Raw genomic sequence first — 17,395 nt, 5'->3', positions numbered from 1 at the left:
ACTTCTAAAGCCATGACATCATTTTCTGGAATTTTCCAAGCTGTTTAAAGGCACAGTCAACTTAGTGTATGTGAACTTCTGACCCACTGGAATTGTGATACAGTGAGTTATCAGTGAAATAATCTGTCTGTAAACAATTGTTGGAAAAATGACTTGTGTCATGCACAAAGTAGATGTCCTAACCGACTTGCCAAATCTATAGTTTGTTAACAAGATCTTTGTGGAGTGGTTGAAATGAGTTTTAATGACTCCAACCTAAGTGTATGTAAACGTCTGACTTCAACTGTATCAAAATATATATGATCATACACAAGGAATGGGATCAATATTTACAGCAATAAATACACACAATATTCAATTAGGATTAAAACAACAATAACTTGGACATATTGAATCTATAAAAACAGTTTCAAGTCAAACTCCTCGTTAAGGCCAAGAGGAGACAGTGTTCAGCCTGTGGATCCAGAAAGATCCCCTTTGAGGAAGTTTCCTCTCAATGTCCCCTCCCCTGCGGGACGTCTTGACCATTTCTATTCCAATGTATCTCAGAGAACTAATAGGATGTCCAGCTTGTACAAAATGAACAGCAACCAGATCTTTTGTCTCACCAATCTGTATATTGCTGCAGTGCTCACTGATCTGGGCCTTAAGGCTTCTACAGGTTTCCCAAATGTAAGACAGACCACAGGTAATCAGGTCTTTGATCTTAAATCTTGGTCCTATGTGGGGGTGGGTAAATGAGTGACATTTGTATGTGAAACTGCATTGAGCACATCGGCCACATTTGCAATTACCCTCTGGAACCTTGTCCACAAAAGTTTCCCTTTTCTCTGGTGGATAATCAGATTTGACCACAATGTCGCTCACGTTTGGGGGTCTTTTAAAGACCATACGTGGGGGATATTTAAAGATGGGTTTCAATGCCTGCCCCAATGGTGAGTATTTTGGTTGAAGGCTTTCCAACTATTGGCCCTTCACAACGATGATTGGACTGTGGATGTTACAATGACTTTTGGGGGTTGAAAATTGGAAATTGGTCGTCAATTTCTTTGCTGTTCTCAATGTACTGTGTTGATGGCATAGTAGAGGAGGCACAAGATGAGCTGTTTCCATAGCCTGAGTTGTCATCTACTTCTGCAAGTCTCCATGTGTCTGAAGTCTGTTCACAACTCTGGCCTTGTGAAGCTAGACATCACACTGTTAGAAATTTTATGAATAATGACAAAACAATATATACTTTTTTAATAGAACTATAACCAATTAAACTTTACTCTGTTTTATTATATCTGATTAACTATATTAATTCATAAGTGAGGGATTGTGTAGCATGACACAGGGGGTAATTCAATTAAATAAATACCATTCTAGCCAGGTTGGATAGGACTGGATTTGTGGGTTTTTAAGTAAGCAAAAAGGGTCGTTAACCTATGGTTGAACCGACTCAACTTAGCTCTGGGATGTTTAGATAAGGCAGTGTGTGTTTTCTTAGGTTTTCCATTAGCTGGAACTGTCTGCTGAATGGTGATGGATGAAGACTTCAGAAGTTTAATCTCGATTTAACTGTGTGTCTGGAGTGAGAGAGAGAAGGGGTGGGAGTAAACTTTTGAACTGCTGGGAGGAAGGACGTTTTATAACCTGTGACGTCATATTTTGTATATAAACTGTTGTTCGTGGTTACATGGCAGCTCGCTCCGAGAATAAATACTATTATCTAATTTTGATTAGACTGGCCTCTGTCTATTTTACGCAAGAAGTTACGCAACTTCTCATCAGTTACCACTCTCTCACCCTACTCTTGTTTTTTAGGTCATTTCTTCCTCTGTCAACTCTCTCGCGTGGGTGAAAGAGGGTGAGAGCGAGGAGGAAGAGGACAGAGGTCCATCAACAGAAGTGGTTTATAAAATCGGTAATTGTTATCTTTTCATTAACTATCCACTTATGATTTCTCTCCTAGCTTTGGTGCACGCTGAACTGCATCATGGACTTACCATCTTTGGTTTCTGTGTGATGCATCATGGACTTACCATCTGTGGTTTCTGTGTGATGTCTCTGCAGGTGACCTGGGCCATGTGATATCTGTCGTGACTTGACTTTAACATTCATCGGATGACTGTTATTTATCTAATCAACTAACTATGTGTCATTGTTACCTGACTGAATTAATCATGTAACAATGAACTCATTAGGAATTTGGGGCACATCTATAAACAGTCCATTTATTAATAATAACATAATTCGGGAACAGTCGTAACTTCCTGCATCTGCAAAAACCAGAGCCTTAATTAAGATACAATACTGAAACAAATTGGTTTAATTATGTATTTACTAGCTAACTAAATTGTGACAAAGGATAAACATACCTGCCCTCCAGGACACCTACACCACCCGATGTCACAGGAAGGCCATGAAGATCATCAAGGACAACAACCACCCGAGCCACTGTCTGTTGTTCACCCCGCTATCATCCAGAAGGCGAGGTCAGTACAGGTGCATCAAAGCAGGGACCGAGAGACTGAAAAACAACTTCTATCTCAAGGCCATCAGACTGTTAAACAGCCACCAACCACTAACATTGAGTGGCTGCTGCCATACATGTAAAAAATGTATCACTAGCCACTTTAAACAATGCCACTTAATATAATGTTTACATACCCTACATTACGCATCTCATATGTATATACTGTACTCGATACCATCTACTGCATCTTGCCTATGCCGTTCTGTACCATCGCTCATTCATATATCTTTATGTACATATTCTTCATCCCTTTACATGTGTGTGTATAAGGTAGCTGTTGTGAAATTGTTAGGTTACTCGTTACCAAGGTTACTCGTTGGTTATTACTGCATTGTCGGAACTAGAAGCACAAGCATTTCGCTACACTCGCATTAACATCTGCTAACCATGTGTATGTGACAAATAAAATAGGATTTGAATTGGTTTGGTTTGGGGACAACATAAATGAGGCAAAGAAACAGGTAGGACCCCAACATCAATTGCCTTCTTAAAGACATTAAATATAAATTCAACAATATCCTCCTGAAAATATTTATAGAATTCACTAATAAGGCCATCATTCCCTGACAATGTGTTCTTTTTTCACTTGCTGATACATTTTTTTTATTTCATTGGTAGAAATAGAATCATCGCAAGACTTTTGGAAGTCTTCATCTATGAATTTTGCATATTCTTTGACAGTCTAGAAAGGCAGATATGTCACTAGTAGGATAAGCATTACTGGTGTAAAGATTACCATAGAAACCTAAGACATATTTTGAAATATCTTTGGTGTTGTCATTTTTTTGCCATCTATATTAAGCTTATGAATATAGGAATATTCAGATGTTTTTTTTATTTTTACCTTCCTCCAACCATCTCCTTCTTGATCTTACAAATGCCCCCTTTGCTCTCTCTTCATACACACAGTCCATTTCTAGTTGTAAAGAGAATAACTGACCCTTTCTTCTTCATCAAGGTCCTCCACAGAGATTAGAGAAAGGATTTCCTTAACAAGTTTATCTTCCCTCAATCTTTTAGGTTTCTTTACCTCTCTTCATGGCTGTTTGTCTTATTTCATACTTCTCAATATTTGGAATATTTCCCATAAGACTTAAATGGTTGGGCTTTCCTCCATTTTTTTTGTATAATATCTTTGGCGTCCATCTTGAAACGAACATCTTCCAATAGTCTACTATTGCATTTACAATAACTCAATTTGCGTTTGCGTTTACAATATAACTTTATGATCAGTAAGAATTGATGGTTCAATGGATACCTCGACTACACTGTCATCTAATGAATTAGAAATCAACCAGAAGTCAATTCTTGACTGTCTGTACATGTCCTTGTTACACCAAGTGAAGTCGTTTTTATCAGGATATTTAGATCTCCAAATATCAAATACAATCATCACATTAGATACAGAATTAAAATCTCCACCTAAAAATGTTGATATCCTGAAATACACCTTTAACTCTAATCTCTTCTTCAAATTCTTAAAATAATATCCTGTTGTTTTGTTTGTTGTTGGATGCATAAATATTCCCTAATAAAAACATTTCACTGTTCAAATTAGCCAATGTCCAGAGTGATGAGTCTTACTGCTGATGACCTTCCCTTTAAATGCACCTCTTAAAACTGCTACACCTGCAGAGTGGTTGTTGCCATATGATAACCAAATATCGTTATCTCATAGATTTTTCCAAAAAGCTAGATCGGAAGAACAAGCATGAGTTTCTTGTGGAAAGTAAAAGTCTGCATTAAAGCATTTGCAATACAGGAAAATAGCCTTATGCTTGACATTAATTGAACAAAGAGATAAAAGACATCAACTTCAACCAACAACCTTGTTATGCTAATATATGATTTCCTAAGGATATTTAACTCAAAAGGATTTCCATCCCATTATTAACCTCTCCAACAACAACAAAAAACTATTCTGGTCATAAAGTTACCAAAGTATTCTTACTCCCACAAGGGGGAGACATTGTGTAGACCTTACAATAAGCAGTAATACAATAATTCACCCATAGTTAATGTTTAATTGACCAGTTTTCATGTCAGCCTTTTCTCATTCAAGTGTTCGTGTGCATTCTTTACAATAAAAGGTTGCTTTTCACCTGGAAATTAGGCAGTGTTTAGGTCTACCATTTATGTCCGAGTTAGACTCTGGCTCTTTCTCAAATGTTCTGATGTGGCCACATTTCTTTCCTACGGGCTAATGTGACGCTCCACGTACGGTTTGGCGTATCACAGATAATTTTCAACCAACCTTAACTTGGCGATACTTCCTCAATTCCCGATTTGGAAGGCAACCAGTGTCTTCTAAACGTCCATGTCTAGTTGCATATCAATCCCATCAACATGACATCTATTGTGGCCTCTTTACCACAGTGAAATAGGCTATAAATAGCGGTGCTATTACAAAATTGTTTGCCCTTATATGCAGGGATGAAATTTGGACACCCAAGCTATAGGCTTCTGTAGGGCTGAACCTGCCCAGATGATGTGTGTGCTTTACAAGGTTTTTAATTATAGCCTATGATCGGGATTTTCTCTCTTTCCTTTTTACAATTTGTATCATGTTGAATATTAGTCACTATCTGGAGCCAACATCAGTAATACTCACATACTGTACATTTATAAATGCCACGTTAGTGTCATTTTTCTTCAATTTGTAACTTACATTTCACATCATTCCATTCCGTTGACATTTCTTTCCTCTATCACTCATGTCTGTGTAGTTCCTGAGGGTCGCTAGCATTAGTGGATCATATTAGGCTAATGTTGTGCAATAATTTGGGACATGGAGCCTATTTGAATCATTATGGAACTCAGGCCACAAGTAGCAGCTTAAACCTGGAGCCTGGTACACGTTCACGACGACTGGACCGTTGTCATACAGTTCCATGATTAGTGAGAATTAGGGAAGATTTATAGGACTATTGTTCATCCCCTATTGCACACTTTTTTTCCCACCTTCCAATATGCCATGGATTGAACTTGAATATGGCAACTTTCAGGATGAATCAAACCACTGTATTTTTGATTCATCAATACATTTTGTGCATAAAGGCTCTCCAAACCTGTTTTTTATGATTCATATATACTTTTCTAACCCTAAAATGTGGCTATATAATCTACAAGATCTGAGTATGTTTAAGTCTACCAGATGGTGCTGAAACGGAGACAAAGATGCATTGATGTCATTCTTTCATTGATCGCTATTTTATGAACCCGTTCTGGTTCTTGTACCGGTTCTGACTTAGAATATGTAGACAACTACAAATACCTAGGGGTCTGGTTAGACTGTAATTTCTCCTTCCAGACTCACATTAAGCATCTTCAATCCAAAGATACATCTAGAATCGGCTTCCTATTTCGCAACAAAGCCTCCTTCACTCATGCTGCCAAACTTACCCTCGTAAAACTGACTATCCTAGATCCTTGACTTCGGCGGTGTCATTTACAAAATAGCCTCCAACACTCTACTCAAGAAACTGGATGTAGACTATCACAGTGCCATCTGTTTTGTCACCAAAGCCCCATATACTACCCACCACTGCGACCTGTATGCTCTCGTTAGCTGGCCCTCACTACATATTCGTCCTCAAACCCACTGGCTCCAGGTCATCTATAAGTCTATGCTAGGTAAAGCTCCGCCTTATCTCAGCACAATGGTCACCATAGCAACACCCACTCATAGCACACGGTCCAGCAGGTATATTTCACTGGTCACCCCCAAAGCCAACACTTCCTTTGATCACCTTTCCTTCCAGTTCTCTGCTGCCAATGACTGGAACGAATTGCAAAAATCACTGAAGCTGGAGTCTTATATCTCCCTCTCTAACTTTAAGCATCAGCTGTCAGAGCAGTTTACCAATCTCTGTACTTGTACACAGCCAATCTGTAAATAGCACACCCAACTACCTCATCCCCATATTGTTACTTATCCTCTTGCTCTTTTGCACCCCAGTATCTCTACTTGCACTTCATAATCTGCACATCTATCACTCTAGTGTTAATGCTAAATTGTAATTATTTCGCCTCCATGACCTATTTATTGCCTCACCTCCCTACTCTTCTACATTTGCACACACTGTACATAGATTTTTCTATTGTGCTATTGACTGTACGTTTGTTTATGTGTAACTCTGTGTTGTTTTTGTCGCAGTGCTTTGCTTTATCTTGGCCAGGTTGCAGTTGTAAATTAGAATTTGTTCTCAACTGGCCTACTTGGTTAAATAAAGGTGAAATACATTTTTTTAAATGAACCTATTCTCTCCATGTATTCTAGTCTGTCGACAAAATTATAATTAAAGGTACACCATATTTAAAGGGGTGGCTTAAGATAAATATACTGAAAACCCTATTGAATGAAAACTCCACAAGAAAATCTGTTGGCCAGCAAGTGAGAGGATTTTCAGTGGTTAAATGACATTTATTCAGCGTGCAAGGGAACCACGCCTGCAAAGCCCATTACACACCTTCAGGAAGTCTGAATACCAACTACTGAGAAGTAAATAGGAAAGATGTGCACAAGAAAGGCTTAATTTTATATGTTGAAATTGGGCCCTATCTGATTTAAATGCCATTAAAGTCACATTCACTTAGTTTTGACAAGTGTTCCTCATTTTGAATGACTAAACCAGTGACAGCAAGGTTTCACATTCAGTTTCAAATACACCTCGGTAAAATAGTCACATAAACATGACGGGGGAATAAATATGGGTTTGATTGACCAATACAAGTTTGTACATGGTTTAATCTGAATAAAGTAAGCACACAACAAACAGAATATAGGTAACTGGTAGGTCAAGTTGTTGGTCTATGTGTCGTTCCATGTCGTTTATGCAAGCCATGACATCCACCAACTCAGATTGTTCTGAAATTGTTTCTGTAGTTAGAAACAGGCAAGATCAGCATTCCAGCAACATTATTTTGTTGAAATATAATTTGATCTCAGATAAATTAAGCTAATTGATTGCACCCAAATGGGTCATTTTAACTTATAGGATTCATATAATATTCAATAAAAATAGTACCTAACATCTGATTTTGACCAAACTTTTTCCAACAATGAGTAAGACATGAGTAATCCAAAGAAAAGGTCAAAGGCCACCCACGGACCCCCCCAGACCCCACGCCAATTATACCCCAACAACGAGTATACAGTATCAATTCTCTCTGACAAGTAGTATGGGGCTGCGGCTCAGAGTATTGTTTCTTCATCCTATGTAATGAATTCCCAGGGAATTTGATGATGTTTCTTCCCCTGTTCAGAGACATTAGTCATTGAAGTTATTAGGTTATTGTCCCATCCTACATCCTGATATTACCAGGTTCTGAGCACAAGATGGTGCTGTTCCTGCTATTAGGTCAAACATTTTTAAAGACTAAGCCACAGCTCCATACTACTTGTCAGACAGAGAATTGATACTGTATATTTGTCGCTGGGGTTAAATTGTTAGAACAATATTTTGGATGTTAGGTACTATATTTATTGAATATTTTATGAATCCTATACATTAAAACGGGCAATTTGGGTGCAATCAATGAGCTTAATTTCTCAGAGATTAAATGTTATTTCAACAAAATAATTTTGCAGGATTAGTAACAACAAACAATTTCATAATAATCTGAGATGGTGGGAGTCAATCCTCTTTCTTACGCCTTTTTTGAAGTAAAACGACCTCTATGTGCTTAGCAAACACGGTAGCAGATCCATCCTCAGCTGGGTGCCTTAGAAAAGGGGACGTTTTTCTACTGCTGTAGCAACATCTACAGGGAAGCTTTACTATACTAGGGTGACAGGGACCTGGCACATCTGCGTTGACCCATTGTTGTGCAAGTGATTCTAAATGACACAGTGTTGACCACAGGAGGCTGCTGAAGGGAGAGCGGCTAATAATAATGTCTGGAATGGAGAACACGGAATGGTATGATACCATGCCATTCATTCCGTTCCAGCCATTACGATGAGTCCGTCCTCCCCAATTAAGGTGCCACCGGCCGCCTTTGCTGTAGACATTAAAATGTCAATACTTGACAACTGTTCATATTCAGTATGATTGAGTTCCATTCTCTTTGCCCTCCAGTGAACCCTGCAGAGGCCGAAGCCCTGAGAGACGTCACTGCTGAGTTGATTGAAATAGCTGATCAGCTTGCGTTTAGTGTGATGGCCCAAGCTGCAGAAGTATTCCATTGGGGTTATTTGTATTGCTCAGAACTACATACCTTGTTTATGTCTAGGAATGTATGTCCACGTCATAGTATGCGATTCTGTTGTTGCTGCTGTGACTTGAAACCCCAGGGGGTTATCCTACAGTGGCATCTAGTGCTGGGTTGTGGGTATAAGATCAATCCATAAGCCATTGGTTCAATGTGTGCTGTGTTTCTGTCTGTGTTCCTCAGCTGTGGAGGCAAAGTGGGTAATGAAGCAGGGCCCTGTGCAGGACCATCTACATCAGGAGAGGGTGATCATGGCCCTCACTCTGACCCTGGTGAAGGAGGTATTTGAGCACACCAGAACCAATTCAGCACTGCAGTTCATAAATCCTACCACAGCCAGGTGACTTCAGAACAGACGCCAAGCCTTAGACACTGAGCCCCATTGTTTTATTTTACCTTTATTTAACTAGGCAAGTCAGTAAAGAACAAATTCTTATTTTCAATGACGGCCTAGGAACAGTGGGTTAACTGCCTGTTCAGGGGCAGAACGACAGATTTGTACCTTGTCAGCTCGGGGATTTGAACTTGCAACCTTTCGGTTACTAGTCCAACACTCTAACCACTGCCGCACCAATCAATAGTGAGTGTCATATTATTGTTTTTTATGGGCACACTTCTTTTCTGAAGCTGCTCAGTGAATATAGAACGTTTGAATTATTTAGTGATACTAAGTATTTATGGCTGGATTATTGGACACAAGTGTTTTATCTTACCAGCTCTGAATTAACTGCAAAGGGATGTCTCATTGATTCCGACATTTTTATTAAAACTTCCTATTTTTTTGTAACACAAGGCATTCTTCTACATAAATGATTGTATTTTAATATTATTTTTGTAATAACTTGTAATAAGTTGATTTAAAAAAGTTTTGTAAAACATAGTTTCCTAAAAAGGGATACATTCTCCAACAACCCAATGCCTTTTGGTTTGTCTGTTGTATGATTCTCATTTAAAATGTATTGATCCTTGTATAACACACATGGATATAAATTGAAAAATCCCTTTTGGGTAATAAAATATCATTGTAAGTGAGAAGTTAATACTAACCCTTTTTACCAAAGTAATAGTTGAAATGATTTATTTCTGGTCTCGAACTGTACCAAGGAAACTCTGAACAAAATAGCCAAGTTGGGGCTTTTATACTGAACAAAAATAAACACCACATGCAACAATTAACAATTTTACTGAGTTACAGTTCATATAAGGGAAATAAGTCAATTGAAATAAATTCACTAGACCCTAATCTATGGATTTCACATGACTGGGCAGGGGCACAGCCATGGGTGGGCCTGGGAGGGCAGAGGTCCAATCAGAATGAGTTTTTCCTCACAAAGGGGCTTTATTACAGACTGAAATACTCAGTTTCATCAGCGGTCAGGGTGGCTGGTCTCAAGATGATCCCGCAGGTGAATAAGCCAGATTTGGAGGTCTTGGTCTGGCGTGGTTACACGTGAACTGCAGTTGTGAGGTCGGTTGGACGTACTGACAAATTGTCTAAAATTATGTTGGAGATGGCTTATGGTAGAGAAATTAACATTATATTCTCTGGCAACAGCTCTGGTGGACATTCCTGCAGTTGGTATTCCAAATGCACACTCCCTCAAAAGAATCTGTGGCATTGTGTTGTGTGACTAAACTGCACATTTTAGTGGCCTTTTATTGTTCCCAGCACAAGGTGCACCTGTGTAATGATCGTGCTATTTAATCAGCTTCTTGATATACGACAGCGGTCAGTTGGATGGATTATCTTGGCAAAGGAGAAATGCTCACTAACAGGGATTTAAAACATTTCTGTACAATGTGAGTAATATTTTTTTGTGTATGGGACATTTCTGGGATCTTTTATTTCAGCGCATGAAACCTGGGACCAACACTTTACATGTTGCATTTATATTTTTGTTCAGAATACTGTGCTTTCCAAATACTCACTGGTTCCCTTTGTTTCAGATTCATTAGCGTACCTATATGTAACAGACTTACATGAAAGCATCCTTGTACAATTATATTCAAAGTTTTTTTATGAGCATGGCCATAAAATAAATAAATAGCTCAATGTAATAACATCAATAGGTTTCGGCTAATATATGATGCTCACATTTTCCCTATACCTATCATGAGGTTGCTACATCTTAACCTATGAATGAAAGTTTACACTGTAGGTGCACAGGTCAAAAGAAAAATTAGAGGACTCAAGGTGACAGTGCACATTCAATACCGCCTTGCACACTCTTGCCTGTATCTAGCTTATCTATGGTGTAATCATTAGTCCAACAGTTGCAAATTGGAGTTTCTATTGGACAAATTCAGTTGTGTTTATCACAGTTTAACGGAATCGGTGTAATGAATACACCCCTGATCACATCCTAACAGTTCACTTCCCTAGCATCCACATACAAACTGCATGATAATTTTGCTCGTTGTACATTTTTTTTTTTGCATCTACTCCTTCTTTCCTTTCCCCTTAATTTGTGGACTTCAGCACACAACAAATCAGCGGTCTGTGACCAGGCAAAAAAAAAAGAAAATAACTTTGTAAGCCAAACCTTCATATCTTAACCGCTACACACAGCCTTCATCATTGTCACCATATTAGCTAGCGTCATAGTCAACATAGCCAAAATAATGCGTTAGTAAACCAGCTACAATCAAACAAAAACTTACCTGGACTTGAAAGAGTTCCAGTGTTGGATAGCCATAACCAGCTAGCTGACATTGCATCCTTCTCTGTTTGAGCATAGCGTGCTCACCCTCCATGTTTAAAACCTGTCTAGGACACACGTTCCGCTAATGGAACCCCCCCCAACATTCTGCTGAAAAGGCTGAAAAATGTTTTTTGAAATATTTAACATTCACACATTAGGGAAATTAATTTGTTCAAAACTGTTAAACTATTGTCTGAGTCAACTAACATTTTAAGCACTGCAGTGCTAGCTTGTCATAATTGTAAGTCTATGGAACGGGGAGAGAACCACGAGCCTCCTGGGTTTTGTATTGAAGTCAATGTGCCCAGAGGAGGGTACATTGACTACACCATGGCGCTACCCTACAGAGTGCTGTTAAGGCTACTTGTAGGCCTTCATTGCAAGACAAGGCATTTAGATCAAATATCTGGTGTGAATATATTTAGAGTTATCCAAAAATAGCTTTATAAACATTTCACTATTTTACTGACATTCACTGAGGATAGTCCTCCCCTGGTCAACAAACATTTAATTTCTCAACCATACATCTTGCTGTTGTTTACCACCACAAAACACACATGGTTGTATCTACACCTGGCTAAGCAACAGTGCAGTTAGTGTAGTAGTGAGATTTGTGTGAGTCTTTACGATACTGATATTAACCAAGTATGCTGTGCGAATTCAGAACAAAGCTGGACAACCAGTTAACTGTAGACCAATGGCCATCACTACATGATCATTCAGATCAAGTGTTCACATTTCATGCTCCCAAAGAGTGCCTAGTTATAAAAATAATTCAATTAAAAACACACACTGACTCGAGGCCAACAGCGCAGATTTTTATTTTGGATTCACATTGTACACAACAAACAGAGGAAGATATGAGGTTTCATTAGCTCTGTTGATTGTCGGTGGCAGGGCTGGCATGTGTGTTGTTCCTACTCTTCAAGTTGTGGACAGACTTCCATTTCTCAAGCCTGAGTGGAAGCTTTGCTAGTAGTGGGAAGAAGCCAGCAGACACAGTTGTTAAGCTTTGTTTAGAAGCCTCGATTGTAGAAAGGTAGGGTTACAGCGGAATGGCAAGGCAGTGCCGGGTGGGCAGTTTGGGCCAGCAGAGGGGACAAACAGCGAACCATGTAGAGGAAGAAAAACAGTCCATATGGGGTTATTTACCATTATAAACTAGGTGGGTCGAGCCCTGAATGCTGATTGGCTGACAGCCGTGGTATGTTAGACCTTATACCATGGGTATGACAAAACAGCTTTCATCTTTTAAAGGTAATAAAGGTAATAATAATATATATATTTTTTAAACCAATTTTACAATGGTAACTAGTATATAGTAGAATAAAGAATCTCGGGGGTTTGTGGTATATGGCCAATATACCACAGCTAAGGGCTGTATCCAGGCATGACGTGTTGCGTCGCGCCCAAGAACAGCCCTTAGCCGTGATATATTGGCTATATACCACACCCCCTCGTGCCCTATTTCTTAAATACACATTTGAGTTGGGAATGAGAGAATAAATTGATTCAAGACAAAACATTTCTCCCTCTGATAGATAGATTAAATCAAGTAGACGGACTATATCTTTCATGTTTAATATGTCAATCTTAAACCTTTTGAGTTGAACATACGAGTATGACATTCACCAAACAAACAGAGACAAAGTGGATCTTGGTGCAGTCCTTCCCAACCCTCCATTCCCTGTCGACAGAACACAGTGCCTGGACCAGTATTGACCATGGTGCCATCATGGTTAAACTGGCTTTAGGAGTGGTTGACATTCTCACACACACAATGACAGATCTATACATCTATTTTCATGGATGCATCTTCATGCCTGGAATGTTGAATAACACATTCACCCATTACAGTCCCCTCAAAACCAAAGAGATGGAAAGTTATAAAACACAATGGTGTATCCCACTCTGGCTGTTAGCTTCGGTAATCTTTATCCTCAGCTCGTCCCTTTTTATGACACTATTAAAAAAAATCTATTTCATTGCAATTATTATAATACTGCAATATGACCATACATTACAAAACTACCGTAATTGCAGGACTATTAAGCGCACCTGAATATAAACCGCACCCACTGAATTATTAACAAAATATGTATTTTGTACATGTCTATAAGCCGCAGGTGCCTACCGGTACATTGAAACAAATGAACTTTACACAGCCTTTAAACGAAACACTGCTTGTAACAAAAATTAAACAGTGGCCTACCAAGAAAGTCATTGGTCACCATCTTCCTCCTCCTGTGCACTGAAACCACTGAAGCCATCTCCTTCGGTGTCGGAGTTGAATAGCCTCAGAATTGCTTAATCCGATGTTGGATCGTTTTCATTGTCGCTTCTCGTCACTTTCATCCGGAGGCAAATACCCCGCTGAGCTCATGCTGCCCCTTCAACACGCAGCAGTCCAGCCTTTCGAAACCCGTTGATGATAGTGGATTTTTTGACAATGCTCCACGCTGTCAGGACCCACTGGCAGACTTGACCATAAGTTGCTCTTCGCATGCGGCCCGTTTTAGTGAAGGATTTCTCCCCACTTGTCATCCAAGCGTCCCACTGAACAAGGAGCGCCACCTTAAATGCACGATTTACACTGATGTCGAGTGGCTGCAAATACTTTGGGCCATCTGCTTTTCTTCCCTTTGAAAGCTGTTGGTCTTTTTGCACTGAGTCAGTTCCTCACGCTGCTTTCCAACGTCTTATCATCGACTCATTAAGGCCAAGCTCCCGTGCAGCAGCTCTATTTCCTTTTCCAACAGCCAGATCGATCGCCTTCAACTTGAAAGCTGCATCATATGCATTTCTCTGTGTCTTTGCAATGATGAGGGTGACAAAATGACTACCGTAATCAGAATGATGGGAAGTTTGAGCGCGCTCGATTTATGTCACATTATGTGACGGTGCTCAGTTTTTTGGCGGCATGAATCTTGTGAAAGCGGGAAAAATCCATAAATTTGCCGCGTCATTGTATAAACCGCGAGGTTCAAAGCGTGGGAATAAAGTAGCGGCTTATAGTCCGGAAATTACGGTATATAAAAGAGAAGACTCCTGTGTCAAAATATGTGTTAGCTAAATTAATTAAATTAGGTACAGTGATAATATTATATTCATGTGAAAATATATACCCTTGAGTCAAGGTATCCCATTCACATCTTAAAGTGGAATCCCTAATCCCCCCCCCAAAAAAATCTGCCCGAATAATTTACGAAATAATACATTTATCATCAGTTGATGTAGTAAGTGACTGGCAATCAGCCATTAATATAGTGGGGGAGTAGATCATAAATATATCTACTTCACATTTTAGTGTGATATTTATCATCTCAATGAAGTGCTATATATGAAGAATTTTGTCCCTTTTAAATCTGCAGATAGTTATTTTACAGGTATGTCAGGGTCTCCAGTAGTGAATCTTATATCCCAACATCACATACAATTATAAAAACAAAAAGGAGTCTAATCATGATCTGTTTAACTGCCATAAAATAAATTCTACATAACCACATTCATCTCATCCTCAACCTGCTCTTGAAGACAGGTTTGTTTTTCAGAGGACAAAAGGTAGTCAGAACATACTTTTTTCCTAATAATTCCAGATAGAAAGATCTATTGGAATAGGTGCCCTTTCCTCTACCCCTTTTTTGCAACAGAACTGGCAATTATGACTTGAGCTACACCCACTAGGCTCTGAGGACAAAGAGGTACCGAAGAGCCAGCCGAGAGGGTAACAGACACCCTGCTTGTATCGTTCACGTGCATCAAGATGGCACAGGAAAGAACCACACCCCCAGAAAACACACAATAGAGAAACCAAGATAAAAATGTAAAATATGTCCTTTCCAGTTTGCTGTCGCTGACCCATCACCTCAATGTACAACTGAAGACAAACATATCAAAATGCCAGATGAGATGAGAACGGAGGAAAATAAAAATGGAGAGAGAAAAGAAGAGTTCATTTTGCCATGGTGTGTGCACCTGGCATTGGCAGCGCAGCAGGTTACCTGCAGTGAGCTAGGCAGGGACCAGGGAGGTGGTGAGGTCTGGGGCCCGGGTCAGGAGCACCGCTAGGCTACCTTTTCCGGTGGGTCAGGACTACCCAGGCCACTGCGGCCGCTAGGGCCACCAGGGCAGCTCCACCGTAAAGCAGCACTGGAAGCTCCAACTTGGGCTCTGGGTCAATTTGCACTGGGGCCTCCTCAGCTGGGGCCACAGGGGTCTCCACAGCGGCTGGGGGTGCCTCCAGGACAGGTGCTGCTGCCAGCTCCAGCACGGTCTCTGACTGAGGTTCAGGCTGGGGCTCCTCTGGAACGGGCTCTGGCTGGGGTGGTGCAGCTGCGACTGGTATTGGGACTGGTTCTGGGACTTGCTCTGCTGGTTGGGGAGTAGGGGGCATCTTGGCGGGTGCTGCCTCAACAACAGGGGCAGGCTCAACCACAGGGGCTAGTGCAGGGGATTTGGACTCTGACATGGGAACAGTGGATGGGGCACACGGTTCTGGCTCTGACGGGACCGCCGACAGGGGAGCAGGGGTCTCGATGATGACCGGCTCCTCCAGACATCCCACCACAGGCTCTGGGGCTGCTGGGACAGGAGGCGGGGTGTCATCCCTAAACTCCGCCCTCAGCTTGGCCAGTTCACTCTCCGTCCCCAGTACGCTCAGCATTATCTCCTGCAGCTCAGGCGCCTCTGCCCCGCCCTCACCCTCCTCTGCGTCCTCTCGCTCTACATGCACGATGTCAGAGTTGGAAGAGTTGTTCTCGCTGCGCTCCTCTGAGAGGTTGCCCTCGTTGCTTTCCAGGCTCTTGATGTCTTCGGGATGGTCCATCATGCCCACCTGTGCCCAGGACTCGTGGCCTGCCAGAGACACACGTAAGCTTTCTGTCTGCCAGCTGCCCAGCTCACTGCTATCTCTGGTGCCCAGCAGCGATGTGGGAAGCTGCTCTCCAGACAGGATATAGATGTCGTTGCTGTCCTCGGCTATGATCAAGCCCTGCTGCTCCTCTTCCTCCAGGCTAAACACTGTACCCTGAGAGGGAGAGCAAGTTCTGTGGTCAGTATGGAACCACAAATAACAAGCATTGCATTTTCACATTTAATAAAGTGCTGATGTGTGGAATATAATAAAAAGCTTATGACCTTGTGGGATAAATAAACGAGACTTGACATTTCAAAATGGGCAAAACCTCTGCCACTACTGGTCCACTGCTAAGAAAGGTATGGATACTCCCAATTCTTGTGAATTTTAAAGCAATATCACAGTTTTAAAAAAGTGACTCACACCTCAGTAAAGTTCAATGTCACATCTTTCACTTATATCTCACAGGAGCTGCAATACAAAGGCGTTGATGTGGTTTGGTAAAGTGTGCAGTCACCACCCGAAACCAACATCAGCCCATCTGAGGCTACAGTACGTCATCGGTGTTATCACAGACCTTGTCTCGACTTAACTTCCTACTGACCATTCTAAAGGAAAACACTGAGGATATCACAATCCAATTAATATTTCTGTGCTTTAACGTTTGTTTAGAGTTGCTGTATGCCCCTACCCTGGTCTTGATGAAGTCGACACCATTGACAAAGGGCCATAGCCCATGGGAGTGATCGACTAGAGTAAAACTTATTTAGAACAGGTGCATCTTATTTACTGGGAAATAAAATAATTCTGATAGTGGTGACAGACTTCTAAAAAAGGTATCCTCAGAGAGCTGCCGGTCCGTAGCTGTTCTTAAGTAACTGAATATAGGGCAATGGGCACAAGCTTGAAAACAAATTAAACACAATGGTATATACTCCCAACCAGGCTATTGTGACACAGGTTTCTGTTTGTATGCGCATCTCTTCTTGTGGTATCAATATCAAATGATCAAAGTAGTGTCTACAGTAGGTCAAAATGTAACTTGTCTAACACACACAACACACACACACACAGTGTTCTGTACAAAGTTAATTCCAACGAGTGGTG

At 40.6% G+C, this 17,395-nt stretch overlaps 1 protein-coding gene and 1 long non-coding RNA gene across 2 annotated transcripts in view; one reads left to right on the top strand and one right to left on the bottom strand.

Annotated features, from left to right (window-relative positions):
• The first annotated feature begins 1,667 nt into the window (after window positions 1-1,667).
• LOC127910824 (uncharacterized) lies at window positions 1,668-9,872 on the top strand. The gene is made up of 3 exons (XR_008076275.1): window positions 1,668-1,906; window positions 2,056-2,477; window positions 8,915-9,872. It is a non-coding gene; the product is annotated as an uncharacterized LOC127910824 (long non-coding RNA).
• A 2,365-nt stretch (window positions 9,873-12,237) lies between these two features.
• Window positions 12,238-17,395, bottom strand: part of LOC118401051 (bcl-2-like protein 13) — a 38,316-nt gene continuing 33,158 nt past the window's right edge. The window contains exon 7 of the mRNA XM_035798233.2: window positions 12,238-16,459. Coding sequence (XP_035654126.1) covers window positions 15,503-16,459 — 957 coding nt within the window. The 3' untranslated portion in view covers window positions 12,238-15,502. The remainder of the gene's footprint in view (window positions 16,460-17,395) is intronic.

Source organism: Oncorhynchus keta, chromosome 22 (genome assembly GCF_023373465.1).
Source record: "Oncorhynchus keta strain PuntledgeMale-10-30-2019 chromosome 22, Oket_V2, whole genome shotgun sequence".
NCBI classification, from domain to species: domain Eukaryota; kingdom Metazoa; phylum Chordata; class Actinopteri; order Salmoniformes; family Salmonidae; genus Oncorhynchus; species Oncorhynchus keta.
Note: the sequence above shows the minus strand (reverse complement) of the source record. Positions and strands in the feature narration are given on the sequence as shown.